Source organism: Musa acuminata, chromosome BXJ2-9, assembly GCF_036884655.1.
Source record: "Musa acuminata AAA Group cultivar baxijiao chromosome BXJ2-9, Cavendish_Baxijiao_AAA, whole genome shotgun sequence".
Lineage (NCBI taxonomy): Eukaryota > Viridiplantae > Streptophyta > Magnoliopsida > Zingiberales > Musaceae > Musa > Musa acuminata.
This window is the reverse complement of record NC_088346.1, coordinates 5362537-5382938: the sequence shown is the minus strand read 5'-3', so window position 1 is coordinate 5382938 and position 20402 is coordinate 5362537. Positions and strand designations below refer to the sequence as shown.

Below are 20402 nucleotides of genomic sequence, written 5' to 3'. Positions count from 1 at the left end.
AGATTGTTGGAAGCTCGCTAAAAAAACCTAGACTTACAGACTTATTTAGCTTAGTAAATGTCTTAAAATTCATAGTTAGTACATAATTAGGTTGGAATTAGGCCAACTTAATTAGGGGTCAATTGAGTCCAAATTTAGGATTTGTTGGGCCAAAAGCAAGGCCCAAACAGTGACCCAACAGGTGGCACCATTGTGGCACAATCTCTGAGATTATGTTAGGCGGTGGTATCATCCAGTGGTAGTTGTTAGGATCAAGAGCACTAACAGGGGGTGAATTAGTGCAGCGGTAAAATAACATCTCAATTAAAACTTTCGTATAATAAAAAATTATTTCCGACGAAAGATCGATTTCGGAAACCTAACTTGAAAATCGAACTAGGAAGATAACTTGAAATTTCGTTCTCGTTTGAATATAAAGTGAAAGCAGTAGGCAAGTAAAGATTCAGTTTATAGTATGTAAATGACAGGAAGTTAATGCAAGTCAAAGAGCACGACAATTTTAGAGTGGTTCCGTTAACGTGACCTATATCCACTTTCGGCTTCCTCCTCCGACGAGGTCACAGGCATCTACTAGAGGTCTTCCTTCAATAGGCAAAGACCAACTCCTTCTTTCACCCCTCTTCTCCTTTTACCGGGTTTAGGAGATAACATTTACAAGCACTCACTCTTCTCTCTAAACAGGATTCTAAGTTTAAAGCTAGAGGAGGGATTACACTTATGATCGCAATAGCGTTTTTTCTCTTTTAATCTCTCTGTGCTTGTGTTCTTTACCAGGGATGAGAGGGGTATTTATTGGCTTCAAGTTGATTCAAACTTGGAGCATAAAACTTTTCCATTCTGGGTTCCCCGGGCACGGGCGGTACCACTGCCTGCGCTGGACGATACCATCGCCCAGGTCTGGCCATACCATCGCTTGGGGTGCAGTGCTGGGCGGTACCACCACCTAACACAGTCCCAAAGACTGTGCCACGACGGTGAGACTCCTTGGAGCATTATTTGGGCTTTTTATTGGGCCCAACACAGTTCTTACATGGGCCTAGCTGACCCGTAATTGGGTTGGCCCAATCCAAGCCCAATTACGTGCTAACTACAATTCCTAAGACATATTTTAAGCTAAACTAAGTCCGTAAGTCTATTCTTCCAGCGATCTTCCGGTGAACTTCCGATGATCTCTCGGCAATGTTCGGCGGACTCCCGGCAAACTCCTGGACTTGCGACGATCCTCTTAGCGAGTTCCGACGAGCTTCTCTGGCAAGCTCCGAGACTTCTCGGTTGGTTCCTCCAGAACATCCAATGAACGTCCGGACTTTCGATGAACTCTCGAACTCCCAACATGATCGCATCCTTAATTTCGGAACTTCATTTTCTTTCATGCCTTGCTATCGTAGTTAATCATGCATATGTAAAAACATTCTTCGATCTAGATAATTAATATTAAGCATTAATTAAGTTGTCCAATATGTTATTGGTCTCTCGATGCTTCGTCCGATTCTTCGACGCACCGTCCTCTCCTACGGCCTATTGCCTAATCGGCCAGTTGACTCCGCAACTCCGATATCCTTAGCATAATTTTCGCTCTTTTTGGCCCGATGTTTGAATCCATGGCCCGACGCCTTTTGTTGATACGTCGACCAATCCACCGGTCCGACGTCCAATCTTCTAACATGTTCCTCCAGCCCAACATGATATTTCCTGCTTTAATTTTCTCATCCTGATCGAAGCATCTAGCGTCACTCAAAACACATATTAAAATATAAACACATATTGTTTGGTTTCATCATCAAAATTCGAGATTCAACAGTAGTATCAGGCGATGGTACTGCTAGTTTAGGCGGTGGTACCGCCTAGACACAGTCTTCCAAGCGGTGGTACTGCCCAGTGTCAGTGCTACAAGCGGTGGTATCGCTAGGACCCAGGATGAGATCTTTTTATGATCAAAGTTTGAATCCACTTAAGGCCTATAAATACCCCTCTCATCCCTGCTTAACATACACAAGCACAGAGAATTTAAAAGTGAGAAAACCCTGTAGTAATTACTTGAGAGATTCCCTCATCTAAAGTTCTAAGTTTAGAATTCTGTATAGGAAGGAGTGAGTACTTGTAAAATATTGTCACCTAAACCTATGAAAAGGAGAAGAGGGGTGTAAGAAGGTGGTTGATCTTTGCCGATTGAAGGAACACCGTTAGTGGATACCGGTGGCCTCGACGGAAGAGGAATCGAGAATCGAGAGTGGATGTAGGTTATGACGACCGTACCACTATAAATTCTGTTGTGTTCTTTCCTTACTGCAAATTTTCTTTACCGTATTCAACTTTACTATATTGTAAATTGTACAACCTTTTCTTCTCTACTCATTCAAAGTGAAACAAATGATTTAAGTCGAAACATATTTTTATCATATAAAGGCTTTCGAAATCGACGTTTTTACCGCTGCACTAATTCACCCCCCCTCTTAGTGCCGACTCGTTCCTATCAAATTGTTCAATCAACTCTCGATGAACTTTTAGTGATCTTCCGATGAGCTTTCGGTGAACTCCCGATGAACTTCCAGTGAGCTTTCACTGTATCGTCCGATCCTTTGAAAGATCACCCAACTCATCCGACTCGATACCCAATCATTGCCTTTGGCCCAACATTGGATTCTTCTTTAATCGTTTTGCCTATCTCACGATCGTAGTTAGTCCTACATCACATATATCAAAAAATAGATTAAATTATTAATTTATCAATTGATTTCATCATCAAAATCCGAGATTCAACAATCTCCCCCTTTTTTATAATGATAATAAATTGACGACGGAGTTAATCTTAACTCCCCCTATCTATATGTCATATTGAGGTAAGGCAAACTTAAATTCAAGTGAAACAATTTCGATCAATACAATATATCAAAATTTCATATATTATACTTCATTATAGTTCCATGTTATTAAAGTATAACATACACAATTTCATAACTTCATAACAAATCAATATTACTTTGGGCATAACATACTAAAGCATTGTATCATACTAAAATTAATATCATTTTGGGCATAACATTTATGATACCAAGATATTCATATTTTCAATCATTTTAGGCATAACATAAATGATATCAAATTAGTCATATTTTCAATCATTTTGGGCACATAACATTCATGATACCAAAGCATTTATATTTTTAATTATTTTGGGCATAACATACAAAAGCATTCATATTTTCAATTATTTTGGGCATAACATACATGGTTCTAAAGAATTTTTTAACCATCACTTCATGCATGATATCAGATATAACATTATGATCCCAAACATTCATCATTTCTCCCACTTTGTCATCAACAAAAATAAGAAACTTTCAATAATTTATGCGAGTATTTTAAACTATACAAGTTTTACTCTCATTTATGTAAGCTAACAAATTTGTAAAATGAGAAGTTAAGCAAAAAATTTGTAAGATAACTAGTTTTGCTTCTTTAAATGGGCAAGCTAGCACTTCTCTTTGCATGTGCAAGCACTTTTTAGTTCTTCTTGAGATATAAGCTAGCATTTTTCCTTTTCTTGATATGCTAGCAAGTTTTTTTTTTTTTTTTTTTGTCATAAGAATAGGAAGAAGAGGAAGAAGAAGAAGGGAGAAATTCATTCATCATAAGAAAAATTAAGTTATAAGATCCAAAAGTCCATGAATCAAACTTCTACTTTTGCAAAGAGAAAGGATTCATCGTAAAAGATCAAAATATGTATACTAAAAATTTATGAATCAAATCTCTATTCTTACAAATAGAAGGAAGAAGGATTCATAAAAGATCAAGTTTGCCAAAAATTCATGAATCAAATCTCTTCTTTAGTGAATTGCAAGAAAAAGGAATGAAGAAAACGATCTCGATTTAAAAAGAGAACTCAAGTTACGAAAAATAAAAAAAATCCAAAAAATATATAGAGAAATTCATGCATTTGAAATCTTTAACATACCTAATTCTCTTTTAATAAAATCAAATTATTTCTCATCGAAAGGTTTTATAAAAATATCAGCTAATTGATGTTTTGTATCAATAAATTCTAAAGATATATCATAATTATTAACATGATTTCTAATAAAATAATACATAATATCAATATATTTAGTTCTACAGTATTGAATGAGATTTTTTGTTAAACATATTGCACTAGTGTTATTATATTTTATATGTATGTTTTTCAAGTAAATTTCATAATCTTCTAATATGTTTTTTATCAATATAACTTGAGCATAACATACACGTGAGACTATATAATCAGCTTTAGTTATAGATAATATAACCGAGCTTTATTTCAGATATCTAAAAATTCTATTAACAACTTTTAGGTGAGATTGCTTAGGATTAGATTGAAATCTAGCACATAATCCAACACTAAACATAATGTCTAGTCTCCTTGTGGTGAGATATAGTAAACTACTTATCATACCTTTATAAGTTTTTTTATCAAAATTTTTTCTATCATAGTTCATATCTAACTTTGTGGAAGTACTCATTGGTATATTAATAGCCTTAAAACTAATCATATTAAACTATTTTAATAAATCTAAAGCATATTTAGTTTGACTAAAAAAAATTCATCACTTAGTTGTTTAATTTACAATCATAAGAAAAAATGAATTCGCTCATTAAGCTTATTTTAAATTTTTGGTTCATACTTTTCAAAAAATATTCACATAAAGAGTCATTCGTAAAACCAAAAATAATATCATCAATATAAATTTGAACTATAAGAAAATTATTTTTAAAATATTTAATAAATAATATGGTATCAACTTTACCTTTAAAAAAAATATTTTTAATTAGAAAGGAACTAAGTCTCTTGGATAACTTAAAAATATGATTCGAAAAAAATGGTATTCTCAAATTTGAATGGTTGTTCAATATAAACTTCTTCGAAAACAAAGCCATTAAAAAAAGTACTTTTAACATCTATTTAAAATAACTTAAAATTATTACAACTAGCATAGGTGAGGAGAACTCTTATAACTTCAAGTCTAGCCATAGGATCGAATGTTTCTTTAGAATCGATATATTCCTCTTGGTTGAAACTTTTGGCTACTAATTTAACCTCGTTTCTAACTACAATACTAAGTTAATATTGCTTGTAAAGACTCATTTAGTACAAATTACTAAATAATCACTAGGTCAAAGAACAAGCTTCCATACCTCATTTCTCTAAAATTGATTTAACTACTCTTGTATTATAATAACCCATGAATCATCTTTTAGGGTTTCGTTAATGTATTTTGGTATAATTTGAGATAAAAAGATAGTATTCGTATATATATATATATATATATATATATATATATATATATATATATATATATATATATATATATATATATATATATATATATATATATATTAAGAATGAGTTTAAACATATTTTGATGTGTCTCCAATGATTAGCTCCTTACGATGAGCATTTACATACTTCCAATCCTTAGGTAAGGATTCTTTGGAAGAATATGCATACAAGTTGCTTGGGGGAGAAGAATTTTTATTCAAATTTAAAGCATCAAAATTAAAGTCATCATCAAAATCATTTTTCTTAAATTTAGGAAGCTCATTAAAAATAACATGAATAGGTTCATATATAACCAAAGTTCTTTTATTAAAGACATGGAAAGCTTTATACATAAAGGAGTAACCAAGAAAAATACCTTCATCGGATTTTACATTAAATTTTTCTACGACATCTTTTGCATTTAAAACTGACAATGCGGTGTCATCGCCTGACAGCATTAGCAGCTGATGATACCACCGCCTAGGCCACTTGGGAGGCTGAGCCTCAGACGGTTCCATCACCTGACGAGGATCCAAGTGGCTAAATGAGCCATCTAACCGGTCCAATTCAGTCCTATTTAGGACCCAATTGGCTCCTAATTTAGTTAGTAAGATTTCTCTCAAAACTAACTCAAATTGAAATCCTAACTATGATAGTTAAGGTTAAAACAATTTATGATACAAAGAATTTAAGTTCTCCGACACGTCTATTGTTCAACCAAACTTTCAGTGAAGTTCCAGCGATCTTCCGACGAGCTTTCAACGAACTCCTGATGAGCTTTTGCGCGAACTCTCAACGAATTTCCGACGAACTTTCACTGCATCGTTCGACCCTTCGGTGTATCACTCGATTCATTCGGCCCGATGTTGACTCCGGCCCAATATAAAATTCTTCTTTAATCGTTTTGCCTATCTTACGATTGTAATTAATTCTAGATCACTTATCTCAACATATCATTAATTCATCAATTGATTTCATTATCAAAATTCAAGATTCAATAGTATTACTTGATGCTTATAATTACTTTAATCATCAATTGATTTATGTAGAGAAAGTAACAATCTTTTCGATTATAATTACTTTAAAAAATATTAATATCATTTAACCTTTAATTAACAAGCTCTTAGATTTTGTATAGATATACTTGATGCTAATCTTAAATTTAGATGTACATACATAAATTTAGGTATTTATATATGGATAAAAATACTAGAAATATTTCAGGGTTTTAAATATTTTTAGATTAATATTAACTATAACTAGTCATGGTTAAATCGAGTTCCTCTTAAATTGAATCGAAACAAAATTAAAATCGAACCAAGTCAATGTTTCGATGGTTTTAAACCTTATCAAACTATATTAGAGGCCACATGGTTTCATTCCGATTCCTATAAATGGAAACTGATATCATTGATTTTATTTTAAACTGATAATCAAAAATAAAAATAATATATAAAATATAAATCAAACCAATCTCGTATGATAAATATTTTAGATTTAAAGTTTATTGACATGTGTTCGAATTTTGATGGAGTATTTTATTTTTTAATTAAAATCAATACGTCAATCAAAATGAAACCGAAAGTTCGGTCCGAGGAGCACTGTGAGACTGCTTTCAGCAGTTGTTCGTTGGACATCGATACCAGCAGCATAACTGATCGGCCCTCCATGAGTTGGCCACCGAAGCGCCGCCACCCCCGCCCCCGCCCCTACCGCCGATGTGAAGCTCCGACGATGCCAGGTTTGTCTTCTTCCTCGTGTTGCGATCAACTTCATTACACGACATCCACCTCGACGTAATCCGTGTCGTCTGTCAGAAAACGATACCTCACCCACATTCCAGTCTCATTACTCTTTTCGTATTTCGTATCCGGAAACATTCCCGATTGCGTAGTGGAGGAGTAGGTTCGGTCCCTTAAATGCCGCGTGTCGCGACTTGGGTGGTGGTCATTTTGGCAATGGCGGACGTGGCCGCCGCTGGTTGCATTTCACGCCCCACGTCGCTGTTCGTTACGTAAGTTTTGCGTTTAGTGGTGGCTGACCAGGTTACCAGATCAGTCCATCTCCGACGACGCGACATGTGATGAGCACGTGACTGTTATCTTTATCTACCCTTCTTCGCCCCCCTCGCTCGCCCTCAGCTTACGAACCGTTTCCCGTGAGGTACAGAGGGGGAGTATAATAAAATGACGCAAAAGGCCTCCTCGCTGGCGAGTGGCGGCCGTTCTTTAACTTCGCCGCCGCTCCCGTGGACGACGCGGCTCTACATCGCTCTGCTCTCCGTCGTCACCGACGGCGCTCGCCGCTCAAACGGCACCATCAATCGCCGCCTCCTTTCCTTCTTCGACGCCCGCTCCTCCGCCTCCGCCAAGCCCCGCCACGGCGTCCGCACGGCCGACGTCCCCGTCGATCCCTCCCGTGACCTCTGGTTCCGCCTCTTCGTCCCCAGTTCTGCGTCGTCCGGCCGGATTCCCGTCATCGTCTACTTCCACGGCGGCGGGTTCGCCTACCTCTCCCCCGCCTCCCGCGCCTACGACGCTTTCTGCCGCCGGATCTGCCGCAAGATCAACGCCCTCGTCGTCTCCGTCAACTACCGCCTCGCCCCGGAGCACCGCTACCCGGCGCCGTACGAGGATGCGGTCGACGTGCTTCGATTCCTGGACGACGGAGGCCTCGCCTCCGCCGACCCTACCGCCGCCGGCCTCGCCGACCTCTCCCGCTGCTTCCTGGCCGGCGACTCCGCGGGCGGGAACATGGTCCACCACGTGGCCCGGCGCTGGGCCGCGGACGCCGCGGGGGGATGGAAAAACCTTCGGCTGGCGGGGATGGTGCTGATCCAGCCGTTTTTCGGCGGGGAGGAGCGGACGGAGTCGGAGAATCGGCTGGTGGGGGCGCCGCTGGTGTCGGTGGACCGGACGGACTGGCTGTGGCGGGCGTTCCTGCCGGAGGGGGCGGACCGGGACCACGAGGCGGCGAACGTGTTCGGGCCGCGGGCTGATGGCGAGCTGGAGGCGGCGCTGCCGGAGGCGATGGTGGTGGTGGGGGGCTTCGACCCGCTGCAGGACTGGCAACGGCGGTACTACGAGTGCATGACAGCAAGGGGGAAGGCGGTGCGGCTGCTGGAGTACCCCGACGCCATCCACGCCTTCTACGTCTTCCCCGAGCTGAAGCTGTCGGCGGCTTTCATCGACGAGCTCAAAGCCTTCATCAAGTAGCAGTCGTGGGTGAAATAGTAACCGGAAAGCGGTAATGAATGTAACGTGTTAGTGGTTGTGGTTGTGGTTGTGAGGAAGAAGACTGAGATGGCAATTCTGAGTGACGGTCAATATTGTGGTTTAGGTGTGTAATTTTTGCGTGTAATGTGAGCAACTTTCTTTATATGAGTTCATTAAATGGGCGGTTTGTTGCGCCCCATTTAATGCCTCAAATTTGCTGCAGTCGTGTTGAAGGCATATATTAACTCAATAACTTATTTATATGATTATTACTAAATTCAAAAAATTAAAATTTTATGTTTAAGTACTATCTATTTATTTGCTAACAGACATATGGAAACAGTGCATCGGAATAGACAGCTGTAGATAAATAAACCAAGTAAGTTGGTGGTTGATGCAACAAGTCACGATGCCACGTGAGTCCACGTTCCTAGTGTCGGATAAGTGGTACCATCATTATCCATATTTAATTTAAACTCAGAAATGGTAGACCGCATGTTTCGATGCCCGAGTCATCATCGAAAATGAGCTATTGAAGATCGAGACATTTGCATGTGTGTGTCTTTCAGAAGTTCAATATTATATTTATGAAAAATTGAGCAGGAAATTTAGGCTTTTTATCACAGAGATTTTCTTCATTAATTACAATTTTACTAGTTCTTTTAATATTATTTTACAATATATTTTCGATTTAATATTTCACACTATTTTGGAATACGATCATCAATTTCGACTACCCGACCTAACAGACTCCTCTCATACTGGCAACCATCCTCACATGGCATGTTGTCCTCTCAACACGTTAACTTGACCGTTACTCAGATGTGTTAGTTCGGGTCGCCAGATTGAGCTCGGAATACCAATCCCTTCGAATCGAGCTCAAACTAGCAACACGTTAACTTGCACGTTACTCGAATGTACGCGAAATATACCCTTCAGGAAGCCAACCCGACGTCACATAACGGCCCACATGGGCCTCCACCGTCACCCAAACCAATTCCTTCCCTTTTCCCGCCAACGGACTCGCCCGCTTTTTCCGCCCACCATTCTCTCATGCTCTATTTCTACTTCTTCTTCCTCTGCTCCTCCTCCTCGGCCTCCTCGGTACTCTTCTCGAAGACCTATGCGATAATGGTGGATTGTGCTCCATTATATTATTTAGACCACCGAAAAAAGACCCCATCGAGTCTGCACTCTCTCGCAGCTTTACAAGATGAAAGAGCTCCATCCCTGCACCCTATAAATACCAACCCCGGCGGGCTCCACTCTGCCCACACCAAGCAGCAGTTCTTCCACAACAAGATGGCCAAGCTTTGCGCTGTTCTCTGCCTTCTGTTGGGTGCTCTCGCATTCTTGGCGATCGCTGCTCCCGGCAGCAGCTCCTTCGTTGAGAGGCAAGGCACGCAGTTCGTCCTCGACGGCTCCCCGTACCTCTTCAATGGGTTCAACTCGTACTGGATGATGACTGTCGCGTCCCAACCCGCCGAGCGGGCGAAGGTCTCGCAGGTGCTCGGCGAAGCTGCCGCCGCAGGGCTCACTGTTTGCCGAACGTGGGCGTTCAGCGACGGAGGCGATGGAGCTCTCCAGATCTCACCCGGAGTGTACGATGAGCGAGTGTTTCAGGTGCTTCGATGGCTCTCGTCAATCGTACGAGCTTAATGATTTGACTAAAAATGCAACGTTGCTCGACTGTTTGTGCATTAGGGACTGGATTTTGTGATCTCGGAGGCTCAAAGTCATGGTGTTCGCTTGATCCTGAGTCTGGTGAACAATTACAAAGACTTCGGAGGCAGAGCTCAGTACGTGCAATGGGCGAGCAATGCAGGTGCTGCTGTCGGTGGTGAAGACGATTTCTATACCAATCCGGTTGTGAAGGGATACTACAAGAACCATGTCCAGGTATAAGCAGTAAAGAACACCTTCTATTTTCAGCATTTTACGTGCATGCATTTGATGCAAAGCAGACATGCGAGTGCAATTCTCTCCTGATGAAATCAATTGCAGAGAGTGTTAACAAGAATCAACACCATCACCAACGTAGCCTACAAAGACGACCCAACGATCATGGCATGGGAACTAATAAACGAGCCTCGTTGCCAGGCAGATTACTCAGGAAAAACGGTGAACGTGAGCATCACCACCCATGATCTTTTCTTCTCTCTTCTTTTGACACCTTCAAGAAGCAATCTTAATCTTAATTTCTCGTATATTTCTCTCACTCTGGACAGGCCTGGGTTCAAGAGATGGCAAGTTACACAAAGTCGCTGGACAGCAAACACATGCTAGAGATAGGAATGGAAGGATTCTACGGAGACTCCATGCCGGAGAAGAAGCAGTACAATCCCGGTTACCAAGTTGGCACAGACTTCATCACCAGCAATCTCATCGACGAGATCGACTTTGCCACTATCCATGCGTACCCAGACGTTTGGTAACCTAGCTAATCAGCTCTTTCCCTCAAAGGTTTGATCGAAGCACACAAACTCGCCCTCCCTGGTTTCAGGCTCGCTGCGCAGGACGACGCATCGCAGACCGCCTTCGCTCAGCGGTGGATGTGGAGCCACTGGGACGACGCCACGAAGATACTGAAGAAGCCACTGGTGCTCACCGAGTTCGGGCTGTCGAAGAAGGACCCCGGCTACACCGAGAACCTCCGGGACGTGTACATCAACGCCATCTGCACCGACATATACAACTTGGCAAGGAGCGGCGGCGGGTCGCTCAGCGGCGGGTTGGTGTGGCAAGTGATGGCGGACGGGATGGAGTCGTACTACGACGGCTACGAGATTCTGCTGTCTCAGGATCCGTCCACGGACGCAGTACTGATGAGGCAATCACGCGCGATGTCGGTGCTGGCGCACACGATGAGCAAGCCTGCCGGCGGCCAGGTAGGGCATGCCGACGAAGCCGTAGCTGGCGAGCAGGAAGATGGCGTCGCTCATGGCACGAGGTTGCATGGCCTTCACGTAAGGCACGTGCATGCGAGGGATGGAAAGGGGAGCTCCCACCCTTAGAGAGAACAGCAATTGCTTTTAGGATTCACGAGGGCTTGAATAGATTTCTACGTCAATAAAATCTGGTTTCGTTATCCTAAATTGCCTAAAAACTTCTGCTAATGCAATATATATATTTATTTGTATACATATAGTTTAATTTTATTGTGATTTATTATCCGAAATGGATAGAAATAAAACTAAGATATAAATTATAATATTAATTCCACCACTAATAGATTATTTTCAGAATTGTCATGAAATGTACAGGCCAATATGAGCGTATTTATAAACCCAGATTTAAGCCCATTAACTCTATAACGAAGTTAAAGCCCATCTGACGGCCCAAACTCTATCACTATAAATAAGCAGGCGTTCCATCCACCCCATCCGTAGACCCGTTCAAAAACCCTATCCCGAGCCTCTCCCTTCGACCTCAAACCCTAAGCCTAATTTCCCACCCCTCGGAGCTTTCTCCAATGGCGGATTCCGGAGTGGAGTTGGCGATCGCTCAGGTGGTAGAAGAAGTACAAGAAGAAGCGGAGGCCCTGGGAGGAGCGGAAGCACCGAAGGACGACGAATCCCCCGCCATGGCTGATGGGACCGTGACAGCCGCCGGAGATCACAAGCGGAAGCTAGATGATCTCGAACCCCGCGAAGGCGACGAAGAGGCACCCCTCAAGAAGCAGGAGGTCTCCGCCGATGCCCTGGCCCTTGCCGCCGACGAGCCCGGATCGGGCGATGGGGAGGTCGCCGCCGCGGGTGGATTTGTGGATCGCTCTGGTAATTGCTCGCTCGCTTTAAGCGCCTTCTGCTTTGATTTGTTCGTTGTTGGAGTTTCATTTTTTTCTTTATTTGGAATTCTCTATTGCTTATTGTTTCTTTTGATTTTAAGACGCATCCGCTGTGGCACTGCTTACTGTTACTTTGGCAGATGAGGTGAAATCGGACATTGCAGAAAGCGGTGAGCCAAAGGTAGAGGAGCCAGGGGCGGTTGATGTGAAGTTTGATGCCCAGGAGTTCCAATCTGGTGGAGAGTTGGATGGTTCCGGTATTGAATCTTCTCATTCTTTTTTGAAATTTATCTGGTAGATTCATTCGAGCACATGCTTGTCGGTTTATATCAAGGGTTGGTGGGTTAGGACATCTTTTGTTCGGGTTCTGAGCATCTGAAAGTTAGAGATTTTTTATTAATTTTAGAACAACTAAATTTATAGATATTATTCATAATTGATGGGATGGCCAATTATGTCTTTTGGGAGGTGCTATTTGCTGTCTTTGGTTGCTCTACTACATGCCTTATGTATCCACTTGGTAATAATTTTATATGTTATATGCATAATCAACAATGAAGTGGTCCTGATGTGATTTTTCATTTTATTTAAGCTCTTTACTTTTGGGTTGGGTATTTAGTCTATTTGTACGTTTGAAAGCAATAGTTTCAAGAGTTGATTGCCTCAGTTTGTTTCAGTGCTTATGAATCTTTTAAAAAGTTCTGATTCAGTTAATAACATGGTTACTGGCTAGCGTATGCAGTGGCTGCTGACACAGGAAAAGAGTTACATAAGCCAGAAACTCAAGAACTGGTAAATGGTGACGGACAGGGTGATCAAAGCGCCATGGTACCTCCAGCAGATTTGGGCACGATGTCTCGCAAGACTGAAGTTCCTAACAATAAGGTAATGGATGCCTGTGCTCTCAGCTGCTCATTGTCTTGCTTCTAACTGAGAAATTGGACCATCCAGTCATCAAGTTATAAATTAAAAAAGATACTGGTGCATCCTTGTGTTTCTTGCATTGAATGTGTATAATGATATTTTTATGCAAAATTTTCTTGTACATGTAATATTGATGGTTTTACTGCATCATATGTTCTTATTAGAGCTCTGCTTATCAAAACTGAGGAGCCTAGTTTAGATGCATGTATGATCATGCTCTTTTAGACCAACTTAATTAACCTGATAGTTCACAGTTCATCCAGTGATAATTGTGTGGGTGGGTTGGGCAAAGTTTGCTTTGCTGTGTTAGAATTGCCATTCCTGCCATAATACTGAAGAAGTGGATGACAATTGATAAAGTAGTTAATAACTTCAACATCTTGAGCTCTTGTTCTGATAAAAGAAAATTTTATAAGCTGATGAATGAGTGCTAGAATCAACTAAATAAAATCATTCTGCATAGCAGTGGTGGTGACCTGGAAGCTAAGAAACATGCTGCTGTCTGAAATCATTCATGTCCAATGCAAGTCATTTGCTTAGTAATGTATGGCTTCATTAGATTGGGGAACATGCTGCTATCTGAAAGCATGAAAAAAATTTCACCATCTCTTCTAAGATCTTTAACAAAGAACCCATGGGATGAGAATTCAGGATAAACTTTATCCATTACCTTTGGATTATTTCAAGCAATCTGATTCAATTAAGACCAAATGTATTGTGGTATGGATTGCCCTTTGGCTGTTTGCACTTCATCAGCATCTAAGTTGGAAGTTCTTAAGATACTGCTCCTTGTTTGGTATTCAGTACTTAAGAGCTTTACAATAAGCTAGAATTATGCTTATTGAGTTTGATCATGCACTTTTTCTCCATGATGTAACTGACAAGGATGTGCCTTGGTGTAATGGTTCTATTGTGACCTGTGCTTTAATGAGTCTAAAGAGCTAAAGTACAGGGATAAGAGTTAAATCTTGCTTAAGTAATTAATATGGATGGTACTGAAGTAAACAGAGCATAATTACTTTCAGACATATGATGAGTTGCAAGCTTCAGGAAGCAAACCTCTGCCACTTTTTTGTTTGCTGCCTGTCAATCATTCTGGCATAATTTTCATGAGTAGGTAGAACATCTGGAGAATCTATTGCATAAATGTACTGCAGGCACATTTGTCCTTTAACCACAGATGACATATTGTCTATCTTTTTACGAGGAAAAAAGATAATGACTGATTGCATTATGTTATGGAAGTCGATTGAGGTTATTTAGAGTGGCATCGAGCTTTGTGTTGTATCTGTCTTTTTGTAATTGAACTAGTGATGTACCAGTTGATCTAAGTTGGGATCGAGCTTTGTGTTGCATCTGTCTCTAAGTTGATCTTTGGGACATCGTGTACAGGTTGGTGTTCTTATTGGTAAAGCTGGGGAGACAATAAGGTACCTGCAATTAAACTCAGGGGCAAAAATCCAGATCACGAGAGATGCTGAAGCTGATCCTCATTCTACGACTCGACCTGTGGAACTAATAGGGACCTTGGAGAGCATTAACAAGGCAGAAAAACTGATAAAGGATGTCATTGCTGAGGTTTTTTGTTACTCAAATGTTAACATTTCTTTTTTATCTTTTCCTGTTCTTGTGATAATTTATAGCAGCTTTCTTGGTTACCTTTGTTTTTCGAGTTTTTTTTATGAGTTGCTTTTTTTTTATAGGCTGATGCAGGAGGTTCCCCATCACTTGTTGCTAGGGGCTTTAGTACTATACAGTCCGGTGGAGAACAATTTGAGATTAAAGTACCAAATGAAAAGGTATGAATTGTATGTATACAAATGTTCTTTCTTTTGTGATTTGCATTGAAATTGTTTGTGTTGTTTTGTAGGTTGGCCTAATCATAGGCAAGGGTGGTGAGACTATAAAGAACTTACAGACCAGATCTGGTGCACGCATCCAGGTAAAGATCCTTATGTCGGCAGTTTGAAGTTCATGAACACTGTACAGTTTTGACAATGACTGGACGAATTTCAACTGATTTTCATTTCAATCTACTGTTTTTAGTTGATACCACAACATCTACCTGAGGGTGATGCATCAAAAGAAAGAACTGTACGAATAACTGGAGACAAAAGGCAAATTGAAACTGCAAAAGAAATGATCAAGGAAGTAATGAATCAGGTCTGTTGTGAGACATGATTTTTCTTACTTTTTGTTGATAGCCTGCCTTTTACTTTCCATAACTTCAATTTTACCATCTGGAACTTAGTAGGCATCAATTGTTGCAACTTGAATAAAACGATGGTAAGGTGGTTATTTCTCATCAATATTATCTCAGGAATGTTTGCTGTGAAGTTCTGTTTGTTTTTGGTATGGAATAATCGACTTTGTTGTTTAACCTAGTACTTTGTTAGCTACTTGTTAAGAAGTTAGGTGGGAAGTGGAAAGACCACAAATTATTTTTCAACTTGGCAAAATCAGAACCAACCATGTCTGAGGATGAATATAAGACTCGAAGGTCCAAGGGTTTGTTAACAAGTAAGAGGACTGGGTGTCCATGCAATTGTATTATTAGGTCAAGAGAAAATGGCAGCTATATTTAACCTGTCTTTTGACCAATGATGACTTTGTGCCCCACTTGTGGCCATTGCAACCTTGAGAACCATGAATTCTAAATTTCGAAGAGAAAAATCTCTCTCGCATAAGATATAAGTGCGGAACCTGACTCCTATTTTCGGTGATTTCTCATAAAAGAAATATAAGATTTTTCTGTGTATCACCTTTCTTGGTCGTTTCAGTTTATCTCTTATATGTCAACTGTCGTAATCATGGTTTCGCAAAATATGACAAATATGGTATATGATTTGGGTTGCTGGTGTGGAAGGTGTTCTATTAGTTGGTGTCGGGTTTCTTACTTCACCAGGCTGAGGCTTTGATCCTATGAAATTAATTATACACTTGCATTTTGCTGCATGATTCCTTGTAGTTTGAATTGGATCAATATTACTTCAGATGGTCTGTGGGTTAAAATCAGATGTTATCAACACTATCTCTAGAGATTCCTTTTTTTCAAGGCAAGGTCCTTGATATGATATTGACTTTCATAAATGATTGTTGGCCTACTATAAAAGTAAACATATTTGATGAAATGTCCATGCCTTTACTAAAGCAAGTCAATACGTCCTGTTTAAATTGCCACCAAACAGAGTTGAAATGTTGTTTCATGAAATTCTGTAGCTCTTTTGTTTTGTGATATTAGGGTTGAGATTTTTTATGTAGATTATTTGTCTTGCATCCAAAGAATGATATCTTTGCCTTCATGATCACCTTTGGTGAATAAAAGATGCTATTCCATGTCAACATCTATCTACTTGCTTAGAATGATCACCCTTTTTTCCTTGCGATCATGGTGGCCGGGAGTGAAACACTAATTGCTCATCTTGAGAATGAGTTTTTTGTAAAAAAAATGTCTAACAACAGTTGTGTGATGAACGTAAAGCCTTCTTGCTGCCAGTTGCAGTGGTTTAATTGTGCAGAGGTGTCAATTCCAAATTGGTTGGCTTTCATAATGCAGATTTCGCTATGCCTTACAATTGAGGTCAACATTGGTTTCTTGGTGTAGCAAAAAACTCATTCCTCAGTCTCGTCCACAGAAAGAGGCATAAGTGGCTTTAACCTTTGCCATTGAAGAAGTTTAAAGTTGGTAAGACTGCTTAGACTGAAGATCAAATTCAATTTGTAGAAGTATCATGATGACGTTGGTGTTATCTGGTATAGTGGATGCTCCAAACATTTGCATGTGTTTAGATAATACATCATTCTGCAGAGTCATTACTGCCTTATGATAGAGTGGTGTACATGTTTATCATCTTGCAGTATGTCATGTATATACCCATGAAGTCTAAAGCTCTGGAATCTTCTCATTTGACGATGATATATCCATATCTTGCTCCATGACCAACCTTTGGAATCTGACATGCAATGTATGCTATTAAAATTTTTTAGATATTACACCATTCTGTATAGAGTCATTACTGCCTTATGATCGTGTGGTATGCATGCTTATCAGTCTGCAGAATATCATGTATATACCCATCGAATCTAAAGCTCCTGTATCTTTGTTCTCAGTTGATGATACTATATACACATCTTGCTCCATGACCAACCTTCTGATTCTGATTTATGCAATGTTTGTTCATACTTCATAACTTTTTCTCCATTGCTACCATCTTATCTTCTCTTGCTTCACCTAAGCAAATAATTAATTATCTATTTTGGCTTGAATATCTGTTGCATTAATCAGACAGTTTCTCTTTCTTTTAGCCCATCTTCTCATATAGATGATAAATCTGATGCAGTGTCTTTCTCCATGTACAGATAGTTGCATGTCAGTTGAGATTATTGAAGGATGTAATGTATTTGTTTTTGTTCTCATGTAGCATGAGACATTACTAATGGAAATTATGCACATGACGATTGCTAAATTGCTATATTATATTTGAAATGCTGGCCCTTTAGATAGCAAACTTGCCCTTCTATTGTACTCATGAGTTGATTTTTCATGACAATGGCCAAGAAATGTGATATTGTTTTTATGGTTAATATTATAATTTGCTAATTCCTTCAGACATATTCTCAATTGCAAGTGACTTGTTTGTGCTAGAGTTTCCAACAATATCAATATCTGGTGTAAACAGAAAACTGCTTTTCCAATTTTTTGTAGTTGTGCAAATTTCTAATGCAAGGTTATGATTGAAACAGAGTTAACCTTGTGAAAGGAAATGATTTAAACCTTAATATCAACATAGTACTTGATATTTCTCTAGTATGTAATTGCAGCAGAAGTCTTGGTGTCACATATTTGTATGAGATTGTTTAATTTCATTTTTTTTCACTGACAATCATTCCAAATGGTAACTTTGTGGCTAAATGTTTTGCCTTCTGATTGTGGACGTGAACCTCAAAGGTAGGTCTTGTGTTCACTTGTTAGCTTACTGATGCTTATTGATGCCATTTCATTAATGTCCTTGTATTTCCTGCACATTTTTCATTACATGATTGCCACTTGGAATAAGTTGCTTGCATCAATAAAGAATGATTGTTAATTCTCATCTCTGTAATTCCAAAACATGCATCGGTGTCATGCAAACACATTCATTAGTTTTTTCTCTGAGGTTTTGATTTTTTAAACTACCTGTAGCTCTTTATAGAATGTTTGTGTGATGCTTATCTATTTTTCCATTGTGTTACCTGGATATCATCAGTGATTATTAAGTTTATAGTAATTTGCAATCTTTGGCATGCCTGCATCTTCCATATCTTTGCGGAAGAGTTTCTCTGATCAGCAAATGTTGTACATTTTTTAGCTTAACCTGTTAGTTTGGCCTTATATTTTTCTTGTACAGTGCTCTCCAATCCTTCAATTCTTGTTTAGTAGCATTACTTTTGCCAATATATATATACACACTTGTTGCTGTGTTTTTTTGACAAAGTTGTTATTTTACTTTCATTTCTCTGTTTATAATGATTCATACTATGATCTGATTGTTGCATGACCTCAGAGAAAGACATCACGTGGTAGTACATTTAAATCTGTATTTTGTATTTTTTTTAGCCTGCTGTTTTTATCTAGTTGATTATGCACTGACAATCTGTATCTTCCCTGGCCGGTAATAAGGTCTATTGTTTTCTTAATTTTAACTGAAAATTTGGTGTTGGCAGACGCCTAGGTCATCGCCTCTCTCAGGTTATGGCCAACAAAACTATCGCTCTCGTGGGCCCACTAGCATGTCTCACTGGGGAGCCCGGGCAACAGCTCCGACGCAACCGACCATGGGCTACGAGTACCAGCAAAGAGGCACATACCCGCCCCCTCAGACGGCACAATATCCTCAGCCTTATGGTGGCTACTCGCAGCAGACCACTCCACGAGGCAGCTATAGTGGTAAAGACTGGGATCAGAGGTCATCAGCGCCTGTCCATAACACTCCAACTGGTGGATATGATTATTATGGTCAAGGTGGTCCAAATACTGGAACTCAAGCTTCATTGCCCAACCCCATGTCTGGCCCATCCCCAGGACCTGTGAATTATGGACGACCGCAAACTCCAAACTATGGACAACCTACTCCTTATGGACACCCTGCTCAACAGCACTACGGTCAGGGTTATAATGAGCCCAGCAGGTATGATAGTCAAGGACCAGGCCAACAGTTCTATGGCCAACAACAAACAGTGGCCTCGCAGCCAGGCGTCCAGTCCGGTTTCAGTCAGCAACAATCATATGGCAAGCCCCCTTATGGTGTTCCCCATCAGGAGGTGCCCCCATATGGTGTACCCTCAAGAACAAGTCAACCAGGGGATCCAACGTATCAAGGTCATGCGACATCAGCCTATGGATCTGGCACTACGACCCAGCAATATCCCTATGGTTCCAATATACCTTCTCAACCAGCCCCTTCTTACAACCAGACTTATGGGCCTGCCTCTGGTGCTGCGGATGGATACACTCAACCACCTTCGGCAGCTTACGCCCAGCAGGGTGGCCAAGCGGCTCCTCTTGGCTATGGTCAAGTTGCACAGCCAGTGCCAGCTTACACGCAGCCAAGTTCACATTCTGCTGGTTATGGACAGTACGCGTCATCCCAACAGGGTTATGGTGAAGCTGCAAGCAATGGTAATTATGGATATCCCAGTGTGCCTTCTGATGCAGCATATGGAACTACCATTCCTGGCTCGGGCTATGGTGCACCGCCAGCAGGCGGCGGTCAGCCCGGTTATGCCCAGCAGCCATCAAACCCATCAGGCTATTATGATCAATCGGTGGCCCGTTAATGCACCGTTGTATACGGAAGTTTCTCGCAATGGCGACCAGTGTGATTCTGCTCCCATGTATGCTCAAGTTCAGCTGTTGTCAGTCTATTTAACTTTAGCGTACTTGGTATATGATCTCTCGGCAGTTGGATTTCTGCATGTGGGGCAATATGACCCTTCTATTGTCTTGTTGACTTTTAGTTTCAATGGATTATATTGACTCGGGATTAGGTTTTTCTACTACTGTTTCCCGGTTTTCCTGTGTATTGTTTCTGTTTCAGGGTGGCTATGGACAGCAATGATATGGTCAGCTTGTTTCGCTTATTCTTGCGGATGTATTTGTTGCAGCACACACACTGGGAAGGTGTGTGTGTTGGTTCGAGCATGC

General features: G+C 40.5%; 3 protein-coding genes across 4 annotated transcripts; all 3 read left to right on the top strand.

Annotated features, from left to right (window-relative positions):
* The first annotated feature begins 7249 nt into the window (after window positions 1-7249).
* LOC103997467 (probable carboxylesterase 18) lies at window positions 7250-8671 on the top strand. The gene has a single exon (XM_009418698.3). The coding sequence runs from the start codon at window positions 7480-7482 to the stop codon at window positions 8506-8508; it is 1029 nt and encodes a 342-aa protein (XP_009416973.2). The 5' UTR covers window positions 7250-7479; the 3' UTR covers window positions 8509-8671.
* A 936-nt stretch (window positions 8672-9607) lies between these two features.
* Window positions 9608-11596, top strand: LOC135622193 (mannan endo-1,4-beta-mannosidase 5-like). The gene is made up of 5 exons (XM_065123834.1): window positions 9608-10131; window positions 10213-10407; window positions 10513-10635; window positions 10737-10939; window positions 11012-11596. Exons 1-5 carry the CDS (start codon window positions 9640-9642, stop codon window positions 11520-11522), a joined length of 1524 nt encoding a protein of 507 aa, XP_064979906.1. The 5' UTR covers window positions 9608-9639; the 3' UTR covers window positions 11523-11596.
* Window positions 11597-11884: 288 nt separating this feature from the next.
* LOC135622758 (uncharacterized) lies at window positions 11885-20254 on the top strand. Of its 2 annotated transcripts, none has more exons than XM_065124901.1 (8): window positions 11885-12284; window positions 12436-12552; window positions 13029-13180; window positions 14612-14797; window positions 14923-15018; window positions 15090-15161; window positions 15266-15382; window positions 18923-20254. In XM_065124901.1, exons 1-8 carry the CDS (start codon window positions 11981-11983, stop codon window positions 20033-20035), a joined length of 2157 nt encoding a protein of 718 aa, XP_064980973.1. In that variant the 5' UTR covers window positions 11885-11980; the 3' UTR covers window positions 20036-20254. The 2 variants fall into 2 exon arrangements, with proteins under 2 accessions (XP_064980973.1, XP_064980974.1); XM_065124902.1 differs by having other exon boundaries at window positions 11886-12284; window positions 13038-13180.
* Window positions 20255-20402: the final 148 nt, after the last annotated feature.

Coding starts and splice junctions, on each gene's coding strand:
- LOC135622758 (XM_065124901.1), top strand. CDS start 11,981: ATGGCGGATTCCGGAGTGGAGTTGGCGATCGCTCAGGTGGTAGAAGAA. Junction 15,019..15,089: donor TTAAAGTACCAAATGAAAAG/GTATGAATTGTA, acceptor GTTGTTTTGTAG/GTTGGCCTAATCATAGGCAA. Junction 15,162..15,265: donor GATCTGGTGCACGCATCCAG/GTAAAGATCCTT, acceptor TACTGTTTTTAG/TTGATACCACAACATCTACC.
- LOC135622193 (XM_065123834.1), top strand. CDS start 9,640: ATGGTGGATTGTGCTCCATTATATTATTTAGACCACCGAAAAAAGACC. Junction 10,408..10,512: donor ACTACAAGAACCATGTCCAG/GTATAAGCAGTA, acceptor AATCAATTGCAG/AGAGTGTTAACAAGAATCAA. Junction 10,636..10,736: donor ACTCAGGAAAAACGGTGAAC/GTGAGCATCACC, acceptor CACTCTGGACAG/GCCTGGGTTCAAGAGATGGC.
- LOC103997467 (XM_009418698.3), top strand. CDS start 7,480: ATGACGCAAAAGGCCTCCTCGCTGGCGAGTGGCGGCCGTTCTTTAACT.